The sequence below is a fragment of the Belonocnema kinseyi genome, chromosome 9 (assembly GCF_010883055.1).
Source record: "Belonocnema kinseyi isolate 2016_QV_RU_SX_M_011 chromosome 9, B_treatae_v1, whole genome shotgun sequence".
Taxonomy (NCBI): domain Eukaryota; kingdom Metazoa; phylum Arthropoda; class Insecta; order Hymenoptera; family Cynipidae; genus Belonocnema; species Belonocnema kinseyi.
The window spans coordinates 110,798,997-110,822,114 of record NC_046665.1 but is presented as its reverse complement, the minus strand read 5'-3'; the positions used below and the strand labels follow the sequence as shown (position 1 = coordinate 110,822,114).

The 23,118-nt window shown below is 22.9% G+C and overlaps 1 protein-coding gene across 2 annotated transcripts in view; it reads left to right on the top strand.

The window, feature by feature from the left end:
• The window catches only part of LOC117180003 (formin-binding protein 1-like), a 137,371-nt gene that overhangs the window by 111,603 nt on the left and 2,650 nt on the right, over window positions 1-23,118 (top strand). For both annotated transcript variants that reach the window (XM_033372274.1, XM_033372273.1), the window contains 4 exons: window positions 7,173-7,202; window positions 12,523-12,830; window positions 15,489-15,680; window positions 17,163-17,296. In XM_033372274.1, coding sequence (XP_033228165.1) covers window positions 7,173-7,202; window positions 12,523-12,830; window positions 15,489-15,680; window positions 17,163-17,296 — 664 coding nt within the window. The remainder of the gene's footprint in view (window positions 1-7,172; window positions 7,203-12,522; window positions 12,831-15,488; window positions 15,681-17,162; window positions 17,297-23,118) is intronic.

Sequence of the window (23,118 nt, the reverse complement as noted above, 5' to 3'; positions counted from 1 at the left end):
TTTTAAACCGAACAAATAAGTTTTCATCACAAAAGTTTAGTTTTCTACAACAACAAAAAATGAATTGTAAACAAAATACATACATTTTTTGTCAAATAGTTGAATTTTCTACCAGAAAAGATAAATTTTGAAGAAAATACATGAATTTTTAATAAACTAGTTGAATTTGTAAATTTTTAATTAAATAGTTGAATTTTTAACTAAGAAGATTAAAGTTCTACCAGAAAGTCGAATATTCAACGAAATTAATGAATTTTTAACAAACTAGTTGACTTTTCAACCAAAAAGACTGATTTTCTACCAAAAAGACGAATTTTCAACAAATTAAATAAATTTTCTACAACAAACAATGAATTGTAAACAAAATACATACATTTTTTGTCAAACAGTTAAACTTTCTACTAGAAAAGACAAATTTTGAACAAAATACATGAATTTTTAATAAACTAGTTGAATTTGCAACTAAAAAGATTGATTTTCTACAAAAAATAAGAATTTTCAGCAAATTAAATAAATTTTTAACCAAAAAGATCAGTTTTTTCCCCAAAATTTCAATTTTTTACAAAAACAAAAATTAACTGTCAACAAACTGCATAACTGTTAACCAAATAGTTAAATTTTCAACCAAAAGTATAAATTTTCTACAAGAAAAAAACGAATTTTTAACAAATTACATACATTTTCAACCAAAATGATGAATTTTTATTAAAAAAGTTTTTTTTGTCAAAAAAATGCTTATAAATAAAATACGTAAATTTTTTATTGAATAGTTAAATTTTGAACTTAGAAAATTAAAATTTTACCAGAAAGACGAATATTCAATAAAATGAATGAATATTTAACAAACTAGTTGAATTTTTAACGAAAAAGATTGATTTTCTACAAAAAGACGAATTTCTAACAAATTAAATAAATTTTCAATCAAAAAGATCAGTTTTTTCCCAAAAGTTCAATTTTCTACCAAAAAATTAACGATGAACAAAAAGTGCATAACTTTTAACTAAATAGTTGCATTTTCAACCAAAAGTATTAATTTTCTTCCAGAAACAAACTAATTTTCAACAAATTACAAAAATTTTCAACCAGAAAGAGAAAAGTTTTCATCACAAAAATGTAATTTTCTGCAACAACAAAAAATGAATTATAAACAAAATACATAAATTTGTTATAAAATAGTTAGATTTTCTAACGGAAAAGATGAATTTTGAATAAAGTACATGAATTTTTAATAAACTAGTTGAATTTGCGACCAAAAAAATTGGTTTTCTACAACAAATACGAATTTTCAAAAAATTACATAAATTTCCAACCATAAGATCAATTTTGATCATAAAAGTTTAATTTTACAAAACAAAATAATGAACTATAAACAAAATACATAAATTTGTTATCAAATAGTTGAATTTTCTACCAGAAAAGACGAATTTCCAATAAACTACATAGCGTTTCATCGAAATAGTTCAATCTTAAACCAAAAAGATTTTTTTTCTACCAAAAAGGCGAATTTTTAACAAAATAAATTCATTTGTAATAAACTAAGTTGAATTTTTAACCAAAAAGATTAATTTTTTACCAGGAAAAAACGAAATTTTAACATAATGTATGAATTTTTAACCAAGTAGTTGAATTTTCAGCCAATAACATTAATTTTCTACTAAAAAGGCGAATTTTAAACATTAGAAATTAATTTTTTGACCAAATAGTTAAAATTTCAATAAAAATATTGGTTTTCTACCCAAATAAAGACTTAATCAAATGGCACCAATGTTAAAACAGAAATATGAATTTCGAAACACAAAAGTTTATTTTTCTATAAAAAAATTAATTATAAACAAAATTCATAAATTTTTAACGAAATAGTTGAATTTTCACCAAAAAGATTGATTTTCTACCAAAAAGACGAATTTCCAACAAACTACATAAATTTTTAACTTAATAGTTTGAACAATGAATGTGACGTTTGTTCAAATTTAATTTGATTAATTTTTAGCTTATATTTTTCCTTTTCTAAATTTTTTTTAACCAAACAGTAGTATTTTTAAACTAAAAAAGATCAATTTTTCACCAAAAATAGAGAAGTTTGTTTGTCATTTAAGATAATTAATTTTCAATCTAAAAAAAGAAGAATTTTCTACAAAACAGTTGTATTTACAGCCCAAAAATATTAATTTAAAAACAGAAGACAAAAACGAAAATTTCCACAAAATACATCTATTTTAAACCATATGGTTGAATTTTCTACAAAAAAAAACCAATAATTTTCAGCAAAACTCATAAATTTTTAGCCAAATAATTAAATTAGCTACCAAATTGTCAAAAATAGAAAGTTTCTACAAAAAAGTTGATTTTCAATCAAAATAGTTACTTTTTTAAGGGGCCGATTAATTTTTATCCAGACAGTTGCATATTTAAACAAAAAAGGTAAAAATTCTACAGAAAGAGATAAATTTTAAAACCAGATAAATGCAATTGCAACAAAATAGTTAAATTTTCAAGCAAAAAACAAAAAAAAATTTGTTTGTCAAGAAAGAAAAATTATTTCCTTGAAATTGTTGAATTTTTAAACCAGAAGGGCGAATTTTCAAGAAAGTAGTTTTAATTTTCAACCGAGAAGTCTCGATTTTTCAACAAAATTGTTGCATTTTTAACAAATTAATTCAATTTTGAACCAAATAATACAATTTTTAACCAAAGGAGATTAATTCTCAACTAAAAACATAGTAGTATGCTTTTAAATTAAAACGAATGAACTTTCAATCAAGAATACTTCGATTTTTTATTGTGTACTATTAGAAATTCTTCTCGCATTTAAATGGAAAAACGAGAAAAAGAGGGAAATGGAAAAGAATGTAAAGTCTGCGATAAATAAATAAGAATTTTGATTATTTACAGATTAAAGAATAACTTTTAAAATAAATACTGAAGTTTATTTTTATTGCTTTTGAAATATCAAGTTAAAAAACTGGAAATTATTTTTAAAAAATAAAGTTAATTGATCTTATTAATTAATTTTCTTTTGCACTATTTTTTTCAATTTTTTGACACTATTTACACTGTTTTTTATCTCTGAAGTGAGTCCGAAGCCTGTTATTTAGAAGTTGAGTGTTCGTTTCTGATTTATTTCAGTCTTCTCTGGTTTAAATTATTATTTTTTTAATTATTTCGTATTAGGTAAAAAAAATAAACGTTGGAAATTTTTTTTCTTTTTCAAACAAAAGAAAATCCGTGAAAAAATTTAATCTAAATCCGATGAAATCTTGCACTTTTAGCCTAATTTTTTTATGAAACATTTCATGAAAAAATTTATAGATATATTTTTTGAGGTAATTAAATTTTTTTCTAATAATAAAGACTTGTAGTATACCTAGACTTGTCTATATTTTTATTCGAATTTATTGGTACCATATACATCGTTCTTTAATTACTTTTATATTTATTTGATGATAAATTAAAAAATACGAAATGAACAGGAATAAAAATTATGTGGTGCAAATTTTCATCCGATTGGATTACGTTTTGATTGGGATTTTATTTTTTTCCAAAGAGAACAAGAGTTTCCAGAATGACAACGAATTTTTCCAACTAGGCGATTTTTGCACCACTGTTAGGCAATAGCGATTTAAATCTGGAATTTAATTTTCAAAAAACCGTCAGTTTTTAACCAATTAAAATTTTTTTTATAATTAAAGAGGATTAAATTCGTAATAAACTTACTAAGCGATATTTTCAACTTTTACTATTCTTAACCTTTTTTTTTTTTTAGTAAACAAAGTTACAAAAAGGGTAATTTTTCAGAAATTGTTTTTTTCTCAGCTCTTAAGCCTTATATGTATAATTTTGTTGGCATAAACAAATTTCTTAAACAAATAAACCATTTTTATAATTTTTCAGAAAAAAAATTCTTTTCCATGTATTAAATTATCTTCTCAAACCTAACTAACCTACAGAAAATTGCAAATGTTAAATATTTTGGTTTGTTGTAAATAACTTAAATTAAAAAATAGAACTTTTTCATTCTTTTTTTGGGAAAAATGTTTTTTCTCTATTGTATATATTTCAGAATATTTTACTAGCCTTATTAGGCTGCAAATTATTATTTAGACTTAACATTTAGCTTTGTTATAAATGAATGAAATTTAAAAATTGAAAATTTAAATCCTTTATTTTGCGGACATTTTCTCTCTGAAAAAAATCTTTTCTTACTTGTTGAGCTATTAAAAATATACAACAAATGATACAAAAATGACGCAGAAGAACTTTTTCAGCAAAAAGAGGATTAAAATGTTTGTTATTAACTTAAATTGTTTATAACAAAGCTAAATTGCAAGTGTTAGCAATATTATACAGCATAATAAATATTATAAACTATTGTGATACATAAAAGATGCAACAGAATTTTTTTGTTCACAGAAAAAAATGATTAAAATGGTCTATTTGTTAATTTAAATTATATATGCCAAAATTGAAGATGATGGCCAAAATATTTAAGCGTTATGAACAAAACCAAAATAATTTTCTTCAAAATACACTTTTTTGTAAACTTTTTCAGGAAATAGACTAAAAAGTAAAAAAAAAACGCTTCGTTAAGAATTTAATTCTCTTTAATTTAAAAAGAAATCGGATTTTTACCATTGTGCAGTGATAGGGTGGCCGTTGGACCGGGAAACCGGGAATTTTACAAATTTTTAGAAGAAAAATCTGTCCACGTTCGATTTCAACAGGTTTTAAATAATTAATTGAATTTTTATGTTTTTCAATTATGCTATTATTTATCTTACAATGCGTAATTAAAAATTTTCCATTTAAAATTTATATTTTTAAGCTTACATTTTTAATTTAAAGAATTTTTAAATGCTTTCTTAAAGACTAGAACAAATAAAAAATAAGGGCCTTTGATGTTGAAAATTTTGGATAAAAACATTTTATATGATGAATTAATAATTTTGTTAAATTTATCTGTACTTTAAATAATAAAAAGTGAACAAATACGATTTGTCAAAACGATTTTAAACCAGTTCAAAATTTAAGAATTTTCATATTTTAACGTTAAAACTCAAACGATTTCAATTTGAAAGTCTTAGTTATTAAACAAATTTGATCGTGTGACTGAAAGTTTATAAACTATTTTCGACTCAATAATAACTTCATAATAATATATTCTTAATTAAAGGATTTTATTATTAAATATTTAGGAATATTTGAATTTTTATTTAAGACAAGTAAATTAAAACCAAATATTTAAAAGTAAAGAATATTTAACTGAATTGTTTGACATAGAAAATGGAATTGTTAAAAATTCGAAAAATGCTTAATTTATGAGTGAAATTTTTCAATTCTGATGTATAATTTACACATGAACATTTGTTAAAAAATTTTAGTAATTTTTAGAGATATTTAGAAATTTTAAAAAGATAAAAAATTATCATGCAATTTTTGATTTGTTTTCTTAAAATCTTCCAGAATCTTTTTTGAAAATTTTGTTTAAATCTTTGAAAAACTTTTTAAATATTCTCTTAAAATAATTTTTAAAAATGAAATTTTTTAAAAAATTTTCCTAGAAATCTTAAGAAAAGGTTTTTATTCTTTTGAAGCCTTTCACAATTCTTGAAAAGAATCTCATTTTTTGTTTAAAATCTGCGTAACATTTTGTTTTATATTAGGCTATCATTTCAAGTTTTACATTAAGTTTTAATCTTTCCAAAACTTCTACATATCTCTCGAAAATTACTGAAATTTCGCCTACAAATAATAAATGTTCAATTGTTATTTATAGATCAAAATTGTAAAGAAATTTTCTAAAATTTGCAGGATTTTCTGAAAATTATAGAAAAAATTCAATTCATTTTGACAGATATTTAGAAGTTCTGAAGAAATTTCCGAAATAATTTTAAATTTAAAAGAAATTTAAAACAACTTCTAGATTTCTCAAGATTTTGAAATAAAATTTTGAAGCTTTCCAAGGATGTTTAAATTATTTAAAAAGAAAATAATTGAATTTCTAATTTAAAAAGTGTTCAGTTAACATTTTTTCAAATTTTTGATGTTTCTAGCTTAAAATTCCTTAAAATTATATAATTTTGAAAATTTTAAAGTTCATTGATTGATTTTTTAACTTAGAGCCTTGAAAATAATAACGTGAATTAATATTTTTTTTTATATTGAAAAATGTTAGTACCTTTAATTTTATATCCGTAAATTTCAATTTTAAAAATTCCAAAATTTAACAGTTCCACTTTGAGTGCTTTCATTTGCAGCTCAGTTTTTATTACCTCAAGTGAAAAAGTTTTTAGCCTCAGAGTTTCATTTTTTTAATTTCATTGACCGTGAAAAATGTTTACGAACCGGGAAAAAACTGGGAATTTATTTCGTCGATTAAAACGGCCACCCTGAGTGAGTGTCAAATATTGTTTTTCAAAATGATTTATAATCCGTAGACTTTGCCTATTTTTGTGCACATTTAGTAAATTTTATAATCAAACATAGATAAATTAGTTGGAAAAAAAATCTTTGTACGTTTTTCTAAGTACATGTATAAAAAAAAGCATCTCAATTTGTTTTGTATGATTTCTTTTAATTTGATGGATGGTTCGATCTGCCCGTGATCTGTCTTGTATGCAATCAACCACGGGATGTAAATTTGGATGCAAATTTCGAAAATAGTAAGTACTTGGTCCTTGCCTGTGTTTGCTTGTTGGCAATTTTTTTCCCACGTGTGTCTCAAAAAAACGCACTTGCGAATGCGAATGCTGCTTCATTTTATTATCGTCTTCAGTTATGAGAAAAATAGGAAATGGAGATTGGTACACACTGGATAGCAGTATATACTGGATTATGCAAATTTTTTCATAATATAAATTATACGAATTTACTCAAAAAATTTTTTTTCTACAAGTCTAAACAAATTATTTTGTTTAAAAATAATTAGAGTGGATAATTATTATTCATATTATGAAAAATTTACATTATCCAGTGTCTACTAGTCTCCCAAGTATGAATCGAATTCCCTAAATAAATTTACTGAAGTAAAAATAAGTTAAACTTTGATAGTTAGATTATTTAGTTAATGTTGTTGGGTTTAGAAATTGGTTTAGTTTGCATCCTTAATGTACAGCAAAATTTCTTGACATCCGCTGAATGACACGCTTTTGTGATTTGTTTCATGCGAACGACAGAAGTTGATCGAGGTGTGCATATCTTTAAAGGTCTGTCTTTTTATTTACAATACTCTTATTAAGTCAGATTTAAGTGTTTTTGTTTTTTTTTTTCCAGAATTAAGTTTATCAGATTACATTTTTTTTGTTCTATAATCTCTTTTTTAATAATCAAATTACTAACAAATGTACAGTTTTGCTTAAATAATATTCCCTAAAGCTTACTAGAATTAACCCGAAAATTGGAGACTCGCATTCTCTATGCTTTTTTTGCTTTTTCGAGCTTTTTTGCGCCACAGCGATGGAATTTTTTTCTCTATTAGCAATATTTTAGGGGAGACTCGTGCAGCTTGAATAGGAGGGCATACTGGATAATGTAAATTTTCTCACAATATGAATAATGTGAGAAAACATTTTTTTTCTTTTACAAGAAGCAGGCCCCGAACTCACGACACTATTTAGATTATTTTACTACTATTTCGAAGAAAAATTACAGTCAAGTCACTTTTTCTTAAAAAATAGTTTTTTAAACTTCTTCACTAATTGGCTGTAATTTTTCTCAAATGCTGATTAGGGGCCGTCCAAAATGATGAATTTTCAATGAAATTTTTATATTTTCAACCAAAAAGATGTATTCTCAACAAATTACTGAAATTTTCCACAATTCAGTTTACTTTTTTTAAAGAATTGTTGTATTTTCAAGGTAAAGAAAACTACAAATTCTCTGCATTTTTCACACAAATAATTCTAGTTAGTATTTAAACCAAAAAAGATTTTAATTTTAAATTAAAAACAGTTGAATATAACAAAAAAAAATAGGATTTTTAAAAAAACTATTTGAATCTTCAACTAAAGAAGAGGTTAATTGTTAACCCTACAGTAAAATTTTTAACAAAAAATAATAATTTTCTACCAAGAAATACTAATTATTAAAAAAAATACTAAAAAATATATAATTTCAACAAAAAATGGACTAGTTAAATTTTCAGTTAGAGCCAAAAATTAAAAAAAAAAGGTCGAATTTTCAACAAAAATAGTAAAGCTTGCAAACGCAGAGATGAATTTTGAACTAAAATGATTGATCTTCAACCTAAAACATTAGTTTTTAACAATTAAGCAGTTCAATTTTCAAGCCCAAGAGATGAATTCTCAACAAAGCAGTTGCATCTTCAATCTGCAAATACGAATTTTCAACCAAATACTGGAATCCTCAATTAAAACAGATTAATTTTTAACTATACATTGAATATTTAATGAAAAAAAATATTTTCTATCTAATGATACGAATTGTAAACCAAATAGTTTAATTTTCAACTAAGAATATTCACGTTCTTTAAAAAAAGATGAATTTTTAACAAAATACATAATTTTTAACCAAATAGTTGAATTTTCTACCAAAAAATAAGAATTTTCAACAAATTACATACACTTTCAACTAAATATTTTGAACAATGGATGTAATGTTAATCCAAATTTTATTTTATTATTTTGTAGACTATGTTTTTTTTTGTTTCGAAACATTTTGAACTAAATAATTGCATTTTTGAGCTAAGGAAAATAAATGTTTAAAAAAATGATGTAGAGTAATTTTTATTGCAGAGAATTAATTTTTAATAAAAAAAACGAATTTTCTACAAAACAATTTAATTTTATACCAATTGTAAAGTTTTCAAGTAAAAAAGACAATTTTTCTATAAAATATTTTAACTTTCAACCCGACAATATGAATTTTGGAGAAAAACAAATTATTTGACAAACGATCAGTTGCGTTTTCAACAAAATAGTTAAATTTTCACCTAAAAAATTGTTTTTATTTCAAAAACACAATAGTTTCAACTAAAATAAAAAACGTTTAACAAAAAAAAAGATTTTTTAAGAAAGTAGTTCAACACTTAACCAAGAAATTGAATTTTTAATCTAAAAAGATAAATTTGAATCAGATAATTTTCAACTAAACAGTTGCAATTTTAACCAAAAAATTGATTTTCTTGCAAAAAATACGTGTTTTAAAATACATCGATTTTCGACCAAGTAGTTTAATTTTCTTCCAAATCATTTACTTTTCGGCCTGAAAATACGATTTTGATTTTAGATAACAGTTTTAATTTTAAACTAAGAAATGTGAATTTTTAACAACAAAATTATTTTTTAATTGAAACAGTTCATTTTTTAACCATACAGTGGCATTTTTAACATAAAAAATGAAATTTTTACAGAAAGAGATAAATTATCAAGTCCAAAAAATGATTTTTCTATAACAAAAAATATTTTAGTCAAAAAAGAAACGAAATTTTAATCAAACTGTTGAATTTTCAACAAAATCATTCAATTTTGAATCGAATAATAAACATTTTATAGTTAAAAAGATGAATTTTTAACGAAAAATTTCATAGTAGACTTTTTAACCGAAAAGAATTAGCTTTCAACCAAAAATAGATGGATTTTCTTATTAGGTTCTATTACTTCAGTTCGAATTTAAATGGACAATTGAGAAAAAGGGAAAAGGCTGAAGTTTGCGATAAATAAATAGAAATTTTGATCATTTATAGACAAAGAAAAACATTTTAAACGAAAACTAATGTTCATTTTTAATACTTTAAAAAATGTTGCGAACAATATTTTGTTTGATAAAACGATTCTAAATTAAACGTAATTTAAACTAAGTGTCTGCAAATTTTCTCAGAAATTTTAAACATTTTAAAATGAATAGAATTTTTCCTACAGTTTTGGAAATCTCTTAAAACCTTTTTTAAATATTGTGTTAAAATAATTTTTCTACATGAAAAATCATTTTTAATTTTTCTAGGAATTTTTCTAGGAATATTAAGAAAATGTTTTTATTCTTTTGGAGCCTTTCACAATTCTTAAAAAGCTTCTAAATTTTTGTTTGGAATTTGATGTCATTTGAAGTTCTAAATTAATTTGGAATCTTTTTAAAAATTCGAATTATCTCTTAAAATTACTCTAATTTTCTCTACAAATAATAAGTGTTCAGTTTCAATTCGCAGGATTTTCTAGAAGTTGTAGGAAAAATTTAATTATTTTTGAAAGTTATTTAGAAATTCTGAACAAATTTCAAAAATAATTTTAAATTTTAAGTTGAAAGAAATTTAGATTTTTAATTTTTCTAGTTTAAAATAACTTAATATAATTTTGAACATTTTTAAAGTGCATTGATTGTAAGTTATTGGGATTTTGCATACAAGATTGTTGATTTGAAAAACTTTTAAACTTCAATTTTAAAACCTTAAAAGTCAAGACTGAAAACTTCTCAATTTTTGATTTTTATTTGAAGCTTATATTTTTAATTTAAATAATTTTAACGTGCAGCCTTGGAGACTTGAACAATTAAAAATTTAAAAACTTTGAAGATGGAAATTTTAGATAAAAAAATTTTTTATTTTATCAACTGTAAATATAAATAAATAATTTTTAAAATGGATCAGTACTTTCAGTATTAAAAATTGAACAATAATTGATTTTATAAAACGATTCTAAATCCGTTGAATGTTAAAGAATTTCCAGATTCACAATTAATTCGTAATTAAAGGCTTTTATTAAATTAAAAATATTGTTTCAGTCTAAATTATTCAATTTTTAATCCATTTAATTAAAAAAATATAATAAAAAGAATAGTTATTTAATATTTATCAATATTTGACTTATAATTTAAGACGACTAAATTGAAGCCAAACATTTAAAAGTAAATAAATTAAAACTTAATTGTTTGGCATAGAAAACTTTGAAATGTTAAAATTTCGAAAAGTTTTTAACATTTTAACGTTACAAATTTTATTGTTCTACTTAATAAAATGTTTAATGTGTAAGCGAAATTGTCGAATTTTGATGTGTAAATAATAATTGTACAGAAATTATTATTTGAATAAAAATTTGAGTAATTTTAAGAGCTATTTAGAAAACTTAAAATGATATCAAGTAATTTAAACGGAGTTTTTGAAAAAAAAATTTCAGAACTTCTAAACATTTTTTAAACTGAATACAATTTTTCCTAAAATTTTGAGAAAATCCTAAATTTGGTTTAAAAATCCTTAAATTCTTCCCGGGTCTTTTTTTAATATTATCGGAAATCCCTTAAAATCTTTTTGAATATTCTGTTAAAATAATTTTTCTAAATGAATCATTTCCAATTTTCCTAGTAATTTTAAGAAAATGATTTTATTCATTTGGAACCTTTCACAATTCGTAAAAAATCTCTAAATTTTTTGTAAGCTGCAAAAATATACATTTTGTTTTAAATTAGGTTTTGAGTATTTGCACCGAAATTTCGTTAAAATTATTTGAAATCATTTCAAGTTTTAAATTAATTTTTAATCTTTTTGACATTTCTAAATATCTATTAAAATTCCTCTGATTGTTTCCACAAATAATAAGTCTTCAATTGTTTCAAGGATGCTTAAACTATTAAAAATGAAAATAATTTAAATTATAATTTAAGAACTTTTAATGTGAAAGAATTTAAATTTAAAAATATTTAATGGCCTAATATAACTGAATAATATAATTCTGAGAATTTTTAAAGTTCATTGATTGATTCTTTAATTTAGAGTATTGAAAATTTTAACCTGGATTTATATTTTTGGAACTTAATCTAAATCTTTGAACTCTATAATTTATGAATGACAAAAATTCTTAATTTTGCAGTTTAAGTTCATTAAACTTGAAATTATTCAGTTGCAAAGTGTTAATAGTTTATAGTGTAAATTATTGAACAATTGAATATAAAATTTTTTGATTTAAAAACTTTTAAACTTTAATTTTAAAAGTTAAAAATCCAAGAGTTCCACTTTGAATGTTTTAGTTTGTTGTTTATTTTTTATTACTTGTACTTTTACTGTTTAGCTTTAAATTTTTTTAATTTTATTGACCGAGAAAAATATTTGCAAAACCGGAAAAGGACCGGGAATCTTGTTCTTTGATTAAAACGATCACCATGATTTATATATTTTTCTTATATTTTTAAATACTTAAAAAATCAAAATAATTTTTTTTCCAAAAAGGACCTGAAATAAATTCAGTTGGATAATTATACTCGAAAGACTTTGAGCGAATAATCAGATTTTTTTATTTTTAAATATTTTGTACAAAAAAATCCCATTTTTACTTTAGTATAGAGTTCGATTTTTTAAATTGTATTGGCCGGGACGAATTTTTGCGAACTGGGGAAAACCCGGTAATTTTTTTCTTCGATTAAAAGGGTCAGGCTGAAGTTATCATTTTGCTGAAAATGATTTCGAGTGGATGACAAAATTATTATTTGTGTTATGAAAAATTGACAGTATCCAGTGTGTTCTCGTATCCAGTATGTACGAGTCTCCCCTATGTGAAACTGATTTGAATAAATTTTTCGTAGAACAATGTGCCTGGATATGGTGACGGTGCTAAGGAGGATTGTAGTGATTTGCCTCCGAATCAGAGGAAAAAGAGGTTGCAACAAAGGCTGGATGAAATTCAGGCGAAAATTCAGCAGGAAACGGCGGCGAGAGACGGTCTTATGAAAATGAAGGGCGTTTATGAACAGAATCCTGCTCTTGGCGATCCGATGACTGTCGAAAGTCAATTGAATCAGTCGAGTAATAAGCTCGATAAATTGGGGGCGGAATTAATCAAATTTCAGGGGTATCTAGAAGAGGCGATGAAGGCGGGAGTCAGTTTGTCCAGGTAAAATATATTATGTAAATCACTATTTTTTGACCAAAAAAAAAAAGTTCTCCTGATGCCAATTTTTTTTTTATTCCTTTTAAATATATTTTCCAAACTTTGATAATTAGGACGTGGTTTTTGATTAAAATTTTTTTCCTTGAATAATAATTTTTCTTGCTGAAATTATGTACTTTTGATTTCAAAATTCATCTCTTTTTTTGTAGAAATGTCAACCTATTTAGTTAATAATGTAACTTTTTCATTAAAACCTAATTGTTTGGTTTAAAATTAATTATTTGTTGAAAATGGATATTTTCAGGGCGAAAGTTAATCTGTTCGGAAGATAACTCGTACTTTTTTTCTCGAAACGTCAAGGATTTGGTAGAAAATTAAACTGTTTACTTAAAAGTTGAAAAAATTTGTTAAAAATTAACTTTTTTTAGTTGAAAATTCATCTATTTGTTTAAAATTTCCTTTAAAAATTCAAATATTTAGTTGAACATTCATGTATTCTGTCAAAAATTAATCTATTTTGGTAGAAAATTAATCTTCGTGAAAGATGTACTACTTTTTTGGTTGAAAATTTATTTCTGGGGTTAAACATTTTTTTTATTAAAAATTAATATTATAACTGAAAATATAACTATTCCATTTTTTGGTCTTATAAAAATGAACTTTTTTGGTTGAAAATTAAATTATTTGTTAGAAAGTTAAACTACTTTGTTAATAACTTTTTTTTTAATTCATCATTTTAGGTAAAAATTAATTTCTTTGGTTAAAAAATCGTTTTTTTTTTGCTTGAAAATTAATGTTTTTAACTGAATATTTAATCATTTCATTTTCTGTTGAAAATTGATGTTTTCTAGTTGAAAATTCGACTATTTGTTTGAAAATTCCTTGAAAAATCTAAATATTTAGCTGAAAATTAATGTATTTTATTTAAAATTAATGACTTTTGGTTGAAAATGAATCCTGTTCGTTAAAAATCTATCTTTTTGGTTTAAAATTAATTTATTAGGTTGAAAATTAGGTGTTTTAGAATTGAAAATTGATTTATTTATCTGAAAATTTAACTATTCCAATTTATGGGCGAAAATTGATCTTATTTAGAAGAAATTTAATCTTATTCGGTTAAAAAAATGAAACTGTCTAATTAAAAATTAACCTGTTTCGGTTGAAAATTGCCTTTTTTGTCGAAGTCAGATTTTGGGGTTGAAAATTCATCTCTTGTGAAGAAAATTCGTACTTTTTTTTAAATTAAACAATTTGGGATTAAATGAAACTATTTGGACAAAAGTTGAACTATTTTGTAAAGAATTACTTTTTTTCAGTTGTACATACATAATTTTAGTTGAAAATTGGACTGTTTGTTTGAAAATTTATTGAAAAATACAAATATTTAACTGAAAATTCATGTATTTTGTTAGAAATTAATCTCTTTTGGTAGAAAACGAATCCTGTTCATTGAACATTGATATTTCTGGATGAAAAATCCTTTTTTTTATTCAAAATTAATTTTTTTATCTCAAAATTTTAGCATTCCATTTTTTGATGAAAAAAATCTTTTTTTAATAGAAATTTAATATTTTTTTGTTAAAAATGCAAGTTCCTAATTAAAAAGTATCATATTTTAATTGAAAATTAACTTTTTATTGAAAATTTACATTCTGGGATTGAAAGTTCATTTGCTCTGAAGATGACTCGTGCTTCGCGAAAAATGTTCAATTAAAATTTATTTTATTTTTATTAAAATTTATTATTTTTTTATTGAAAATTTATCTTCTAGGTTAAAAATTTAACTTTTTGGTTAAAAATTGAATTATTTCTTAGAAATCAAACTGCTTTGTAGAAAGATTTTAGTTGAATTTTTTTACTGAAAAATATCAATTTCCAACGAAAAATGGAATCATAAAATTTTCAGTTAAACCCCCCCCCCCCTCCCAAGAAATTTCCACAAATTATTTGCATTAAAAAAAATAATGAATTTTTAGCAAAGGAATTTAACTGTCACTCAATTATTTAAAAAAAAAGTTGTAACCAAAAATAGTTGGATTTTCAAAAAATACAAAGAATTTAGAACTAATTTGTCAATTTCCTAAGATTCAATTTAAAATTGAACAAAAAAATTAATTTTTAACAAAGTAGTTCAACTTTTAATTAAGTAGTTAAATTTTTCATCAAAAACGATGAAATTTCCACTAAAAGAGACGAAATTTCAACAAAATAATTTAATTTCAACAACAAAAAATTTCCGTGAAAAAAAAAAGAAAAAGTCAACTAAATAAAAAAATGTTAAGCCAAAAAAGTACCATTTTTGTGCAAAGAATTTAAATTTTCAACACAAAATTAGAATAGTTTCATCAATAAATAAATTCTTCGAAATTTCATGCTAAAATTTAAACATTCAAAAATGTATTGTTTTAAAATAACAAATTTGGATTCAAGTGTGATGAAATTATTTTTAAAAATGTTAAAATACAACTACTATAATAATTTTAGAATTATAAAAAATCTGTTAGAAATGATCAACATTTTATTTGATTTATTTATCTAATATTTTAATATACTGTTTTATCTCAAATTTTTACACTATCCCTTACCTTGAATTTTGATTTCTTGCGCAAATAAGAGATTTAAAATATCTTTTTCTTTTATTTTTTATATTTTTTTTTTTAGTCCAAGTCAAGTTCAGCGAAAGCCGACAACGAACGGTTCAGTGACAAGACCACTGAGTTCGAGAAGATCGAGTCATTCAGGGGGAGAAGAAAGTCTTTCGAGGTCGGCCTCAGATTCTAGTGTAAGCAACACGAATGCCAATCAACAGGATAATAAAAAAAGCGCACCTGGAACACCACAACCAACGCACGGGTTAGTAGACATTTTTATATATTTATATAATTCATTCAGTTTTTATATTATTATACATGGAATTTTATTATTATTATTATTATTTTATTATTTTTATCTTTAGTCATTCTGATATTATGTAACTCAAAATTTAATATTAAAAGCCTTAATAGTTTTGAATTTAATAATTTTATATCGTAACTATAAAAGCGATTTCGCATTAAAAACCTTAAACTATTTAAAATTAATACACCAGTAAATTAATAATTTCGGTGAATTTTTAATTTTTCCATTTTGTTTTAATTTTTTTAATGATTTTGCAGTTATAACTGAATTGTTTAATCTCGAAAGGTATAATTAACGATTTGGAAATTATAAATTTTGAAGCTATTTAAACTCACTTTAAATAATTGAAATTTTAATGGGTTTGAGTATAAAAAGTTATAATATCACAATTTTTTGTGATTACATTTTTTTTCATTTTTACTGTTCCCCATTTAAAATCACTATTTATTTTGAAAGTTTTTTTTTTAAGAATAATTCAATTCATTTTTTGAGTTTAGAAAATTGGTCCAATCAGCAATGTTAAATTATAATTTTCTTATTATGTAATAACAATGAAAAATTCAAGAATAATCAAAAGCTTTTCTTTTGAAAGATTTAAGAAACAGATTTTCAATATTAAATTGTTAAAACTTAAATACTTTAAATTTAGAATTATTCAAATTCAAGTTTACAAATTTTAAATTTCCAAAATTGGTATTTTAAAATATTCCATTTTCAACGTTTTGACATTGTCCTATTTTCGAAATTATTAATTATTGTGTCAAAAAATTTTAAAACATAAATTTTTAAAAATTGGCCTCATAATGAATTTTTAAATTTGCACAAAAAATTATTTGTCCTATTTATTGTCCCTTACAATTAATAACGTAGTTTATGGACGATCCGTAATTTTCAAGGATGATTTAGAATCAAGAGGAGACCAACATACAGTAGTTAAACATTAATTAAAAATAATAATTTATAATTTATTTAGTAATTTACACACTATTTCTTTTCATAAATTAAAATTAACGCGAGAAAAATTTGTAATGAATTATTTCCGGTTTAAATAGACTTAGTTCCATTTATATTTTTAAACCCCATAGCCCAGAGTCTCGGAAAAATGAATATTGTAAAAATATATATGAAAATGAATTGCGTATAATAAATAATAATGCTGAAAGAAACGTCCGGGTCCCTGAGACCCGTTCTAGCACTTGAGGGTTAATTATTGTAGGAAAAATAAAAAATTTAATTAATGATTATCTGCAGTAAGGTGGACTACTCTCTTACCTGTTTATTTATTTATTTAATTATTTTTCTAAATAAATTGTTTGGTCTCGAGGTATAATAAGGGGAAGCTAGATAGGATCGAGGGCTTGTCCTGGGACTTAGATTATATTAGATTAGATTAGGAATTTGATTTAGACTCTTTCGCTTTACACTACTGATGCACAGTTCCACGAACAGCCCGGAGTCTGGCCTCGGAACTTCGCGGACGTCACTTCCTGGCAGTGGAGAAGAATATTATGTCGATGAAGTGGACGCTCAACCACCTCTTGGAACTTGCAGAGCTCTCTATGCCTTCGATGGTAAGCAAAATATATTAAATATCCAATACATCAGTATTTAAAGAAGTCAGGAGTTAACGTCTTTCAAATTTACCCCTCAAAAAAAGGGGGGAAATAGATTAATTTTTAAATAAATAGTTCAATTTTAAACTAAAAAATTACGTTTTAATGATATAGTTGATGTTTTTTTTTTTTTTTAACAAAAAGTGTAATTTTCTGCCAAGAAGATTAACTTTCTACAAAAAAAGCGAATCTTTAACCAAATTCATGCATTTTTGAACGAATAGTTAAATTTTCAACTCTTTTCATAAATCTGCAACCAAAAAAGATCAATTATGAGTTGAAAATGTTATAGTATCTCAACGAATAAAGCTTTAATTTAAAGTGAAAAATAGTTATTATTATTTGTACCCTCAATCGAAAATTATTACTTTTCAGTCAATTATATTTTTAACAAAAAAGACGAATTTCGACTAAAAAAGACAAAGTTTTAATCAAATATTTAGATTCTTAACTAAATTGTGTAATTTTCAACCAAGAAAGTTAAAGGAATCTTCAACAAAATGCAATGAGAAAAAATGAATTTTCAACAGAATAGTTAAATTTTCATGTCACTTAGTAAATCTTTAAACAAAAAACTTAAATTTTGAGCGGAAAATGTAATATTTGGTATCGCAACAAAGAAAGGCTTTAATTTAAAGCAAGAACATTTGAATTTCAGCAAAAAAGACAAATTTTCAATTGTATTCTGAAAATTTTTACTAATAAATACTAGTTTTTAACAAAAAAGACGAATTTTCAAGTAAAAATAATCCAGTTTTAATAAAATAGTTGAATTTTTGTCAAAATAGTGTAATTTTCAACCAAGAAGGTTAACTTTTTATAACAGAAAAAACGAATCTTCAACAAAATGCATGCTTTTCAAACAAATATTTACATTTTAAACAAAAAAAAAAGAATTTTCAACAAAACAGTTCAATTTTCATGTCACTTAGTAAATCTTTAAACAAAAAACTTAAATTTTGAGCGAAAAATGTAATATTTGGTATCGCAACAAAGAAAGGTTTTAATTTAAAGCAAAAACATTTGAATTTCACCAAAAAAGGCCAATTTTCAATTAAATTCTGGAAATTTTCACTGATAAATACGATTTTTTAACCAGATCGTTAAATTTTCAACTAAAAATTGTAAAGTTTTAATAAAATTGTTAAATTTTTATCCAAATAGTTGACTTTTCAACCAATAACATTAATTGTCGACATAATACATACATTTTGAACAAAATAGTTAAATTTTCAAATAAAAAAGGTCAATTTTTAAAGAAAAAAAATACATTTTTAACAAAATAATTAAATATTCAATCAAAGAATTGTCAACTAAATTGATGAATTTGCAACAAAAAATTTATTCTCAATTTTTGCCAAAATACATATACGCTCAACCAAAAAAATAGAACAATACTTTTTAATTAATTACATTTTCAACAAAAAAAAAAAAAGACGAATTTTCAACAACATACATGAATTGTCAACTTAAAAAAGATAAGATTTCAACAAAATAGTTCAATTTTAATCTAAATAGTGTAATTTTTAACCAAGAAGAATAATTTTTTGTTAAAAAAAAAACGAATTTTCAATAAAATACATAATTTTTCAAATTATTAAATTGTCAAATAAAAAAAAAAAAATTCAAAGAAAAAAAGAAACGAATTTTTAATTAAATATTTAAATTTTCAACAAAAGAGATGGACTTTCAACTAAATCGATGAATCTTAAACAAAAAATATGAATTCTGTACGAAAAAATGTAATAGTTGGTATTCAAACAAAAAAAGGTTTTAAATTTAAATAAAAAACAGTTGAATTTAAACAAAAAATACAAATTTTTAACAAAATGCTTGAACAATTAACCAAAAAATATTAATTTGCAACCAAATAATTACATTTTGAACCAAAAAATATCAAATTCCCACAAAAAAAGACGAATTTTCAATAAAAGAGTCAAATTTTCAACAAAAAAAAAAAAAGATTTCTAATCAGGATAGAGTTTTTTTTAATAGTTAAGTGGCTGACAAAAGAGATGAATCTTTAACCAAATAACAATATGCATTTAAAAAAAAGTAATTTAAATTTCAACCAAGCAGTTGAAGTTGACAAAATAAGGCGAATTTTTAACAAAATACTTGAAACCTCAAGAGAAAAATATTCTTTTTCAACCAAATAATTACATTTTTAACCGGAAAATGTGAAATCTCCATAAAAAATAATAATTTTAAACAAAATAATTGAATTTTAACCAAAAAATATTTGTATTGTATATTGAAAACTGTTGCATTTAACTAAAAAAGACGAATTTTCAATTAGAGGATTCAATTTCCAACTACAAAAAAGATTATTCAGTCAAAAAAACAAATCAAAATAGTTAAATTTTCATCAAAAGAGATGAATATTCAAACAAAAAAATTAATTTTAAACAAATTATTTCAACTTTCAACTACGTAGTTGAATTTTCAAGAAAAGGGAGAATTTTCGAAAAAGTGTTTAAGTCTTGTACCAAAATAGAATAATTTTCAACTCAACATTTACATTTTTAATAAAAAATTACATTTCCAATAAAAGAAATGAAAACTAAAAAGACAAATTTACCAAATAGACAGATTTTTTACTAAGGTGAGAAAAAAATTTTACAAACTGTTTAATTTTCTAGAAGAAAAAAAATTCTACACAGTACAGTAATTTTTTTAAATTAAAAAAAAAAACACAAAATTTTAACAATATAGTTAAAGTTTGAACCGAAGATACAAATTTTCAAAAAAAATCTTTTAATGCTTAATCAAGACTGATAATTTTGAGAGATATTTAGGAGTTTTGAAAACATTAAAAATTAGTTAAAAATTTGAAATGATTTAAAGTAATTTAAACGAAGTGTGTTAACATTTTTTTCAGAACTTCTAAATATATTTAATAATTATTCGAAGTTTTCCTACGATTTTTGAAAAATTCTGCAAAAAAAAATCCTTAAAATCTTCCTAGTTCTTTTTTGATCATTTTGAAAATCTCTTAAAATGTTTTAAAATTTTCTGTTACAATAATTTTTGAAAATGAAAAACCATCAAAAATTTTCCTAGGAATCTTAAGAAAATGTTTCTATTTTTTGAATACCTTTCACAATTCCTCAAAATATTCTCAATTTGTTCTAAAATTCTAAAATTCTTCTAGACTTCTCAAGGTATTGAAAAAAAATGTTAAAGGTTTTCAAGGATTAAACTATTTAAAATGAAATTAATTTAACTTTTTAAACTTCTTCTTTAACTGATAAGTTAAAAAAAAGTTATTTTTCAATTCTTAATGTGTCTAGCTTAAAATGACTGAAAATGTTTTTGGAACTCAATCTGAATTTTTGAACTACAATTTATAAAAGTTCTAAATTTTGCATTTTTATCTGCATTTCATTTAAAGTTGTTCAATGGAAATTCATTCATTTTATACGTATAAATTAATGAGCAATTCAATACTCAATTTTTGAATTGAAAAACTTTTAAACTTCAATTTTAAAAGTTTAAAATTCAAGAGTTACACTTTGATTGCTTAAATTTGTTGTGTATTGTTTATTACTTCAAATGGAAAAATTATTAGAATAGAGCTCGATTTTTTAATTTTATTGACCGTGAAAAATGTTTGCAAACCGGGAATTTAAAATATTTCTAAAACATTGCAAAACATTTTCAAAATTGTAAAAAACAAATCCAGAAGATTTAAAGACAATTTGAGGAACAATTCCATTCAATTGAAAATATATTTTGGAATTTTAGAAGTTTTTAAAATATTTTAAGCCTGAGAGATTTCAAAAAATGTATCAAATATTTAAAAATTTTTTCAAAAAGCTTAAAAGTCCAAAAGATCTTTTAAACTGGCTTAAATTTTACCTGAAATTTGGTAAAATTCTGTAAAATAGAAAAAATATTACAAATTTTCTAGATACTTTTTTATATATCTATAATTTTCAACAAAAACTTTATGAATTTTTTCGAGAAACTTAAACAAATTATATTTATGTAACCTTAAAGCAAATAAAGAAACAACCTATTATTTTTTTTCTTGAGTGATACATTTTGTTTAGCTGAAAATACAAAAATTATGTTTTAAAAAAATCATCTTGGTTTAAAACTTCATCTATGTGTGTGGAAATTTTTTTTTCTTTTTTTTAAGTAAAATTGCAACTTATTTGGTCTGAAAATTAAAATATTTTTTTGGTGAGGATTGAACTTTTTTGTTAAACATTTGTCTCTTTGAATGAATTCAACTTTTTTTATTTAACACCACAATATTTTTTAGTTATAATATAAAAAATAATATTGTTTGTTGAAAACTGATTTTTGTTGTTTAAAAATTCGACTTCTAGGTTAAAATTAAACTACTTTATTAAAAATTAACCTGTTGGGTTGACAAATTCATCATTTTACTTCAAAATTGATTTTTTGGTCAGAAATTTAACTTTGTTGAAAACTTGTCTTCTTTCGTTGATAATTCATTTTGCTTGGGGATTCAACTATTTTGTTCAAAATTATTTTTTTATAGAATCAACTGTTTTTAATTATAAATATCAACTATTAAATTTTTCGTTAAAAATAATCTTCTTTGATTACAAATTTAATTACTTGGCTAGAGATCAAAATAGTTCCTTAAAAATGATTTTTCTGGTTGAAGATTCATAGTTTTAGTTAAAAATTCATCTGTTTGGTTGAAACTGGAAATATTTGATTGAAAGTTCGTATTTTTGTATGAATTCAACTCTTTTTGATTTAACATTCAAATATTTTTTGATTTTAATATGAATGATTTAATTTTCCGTTGAGAATTAATTTTTGTTGTTAAAATATCAAATATTTTGATAAAAAATTTAACAATCTGCTGAAAAATAAACTTTGTTGAAAATTCATATTTTCGGATCCTGGATTCTATTTTTATTGGTTGAAAATTCGTCTCTTTTGGTACAAATTAAATCCTTTTTGTTACAAAAAAAAACTGTTTGGTAGAAAATTAATTTTCTTGGTTGAGGATTCAACAGTTTTGTTAAAAATTCGTCTTTTTTGGTAGAAATCCAATTCTATTTGTAAAAAAAAAAAATTTTGGCAGAAAACTAATTTTCTTGGTTGAGGATTCAACAGTTTTTATGAAAATTCCTCTTTTTGGTAAAAATTCAATCCTTTTTGTTAACAAAAATGAAAAATAAAACTGTGATAGAACTAATTTTCTTGGTTGAGGATTCAACAGTTTTGTTCAAAATTCATGTTTTTTGGTAGAAATTAAATCCTTTTGTTAAAAAAAAAAAGGTTTGGTAGAAAACTAGTTTTCTTGATTGAGGATTTAACAGCTTTGTTAAAAATTCGTCTTTTTTGGTAAAAATTCAATTCTTTTTGTAAAAAAAAATATTTGGTAGAAAACTAATTTTCTTGGTTGAGGATTCAACAGTTTTGTTAAAAATTCGTCTTTTTTTATAGAAATTCAATTCTTTTTGTTAAAAAAATAAATTTAAAAAAAAACGGTTTGGTAGAAAACTTATTTTCTTGGTTGAGGATTCAACAGTTTTGTTAAAAATTCCTCTTTTTTGGTAGAAATTAAATCCTTTTTGTTAACAAAAAAAAAATAAAACTTTTTGATAGAGAGCTAATTTTCTTGGATGAGGGTTCAACAGTTTTATTAAAAATTCGTCTTTTTTGGTAGAAATTCAATTCTTTTTGTAAAAAAAAAATCTTTTGTAGAAAACTAATTTTCTTGGTAGAGGATTCAACAGTTTTGTTAAAAGTTCGTCTTTTTCGGTAGAAATTCAATTCTTTTTGTTAAA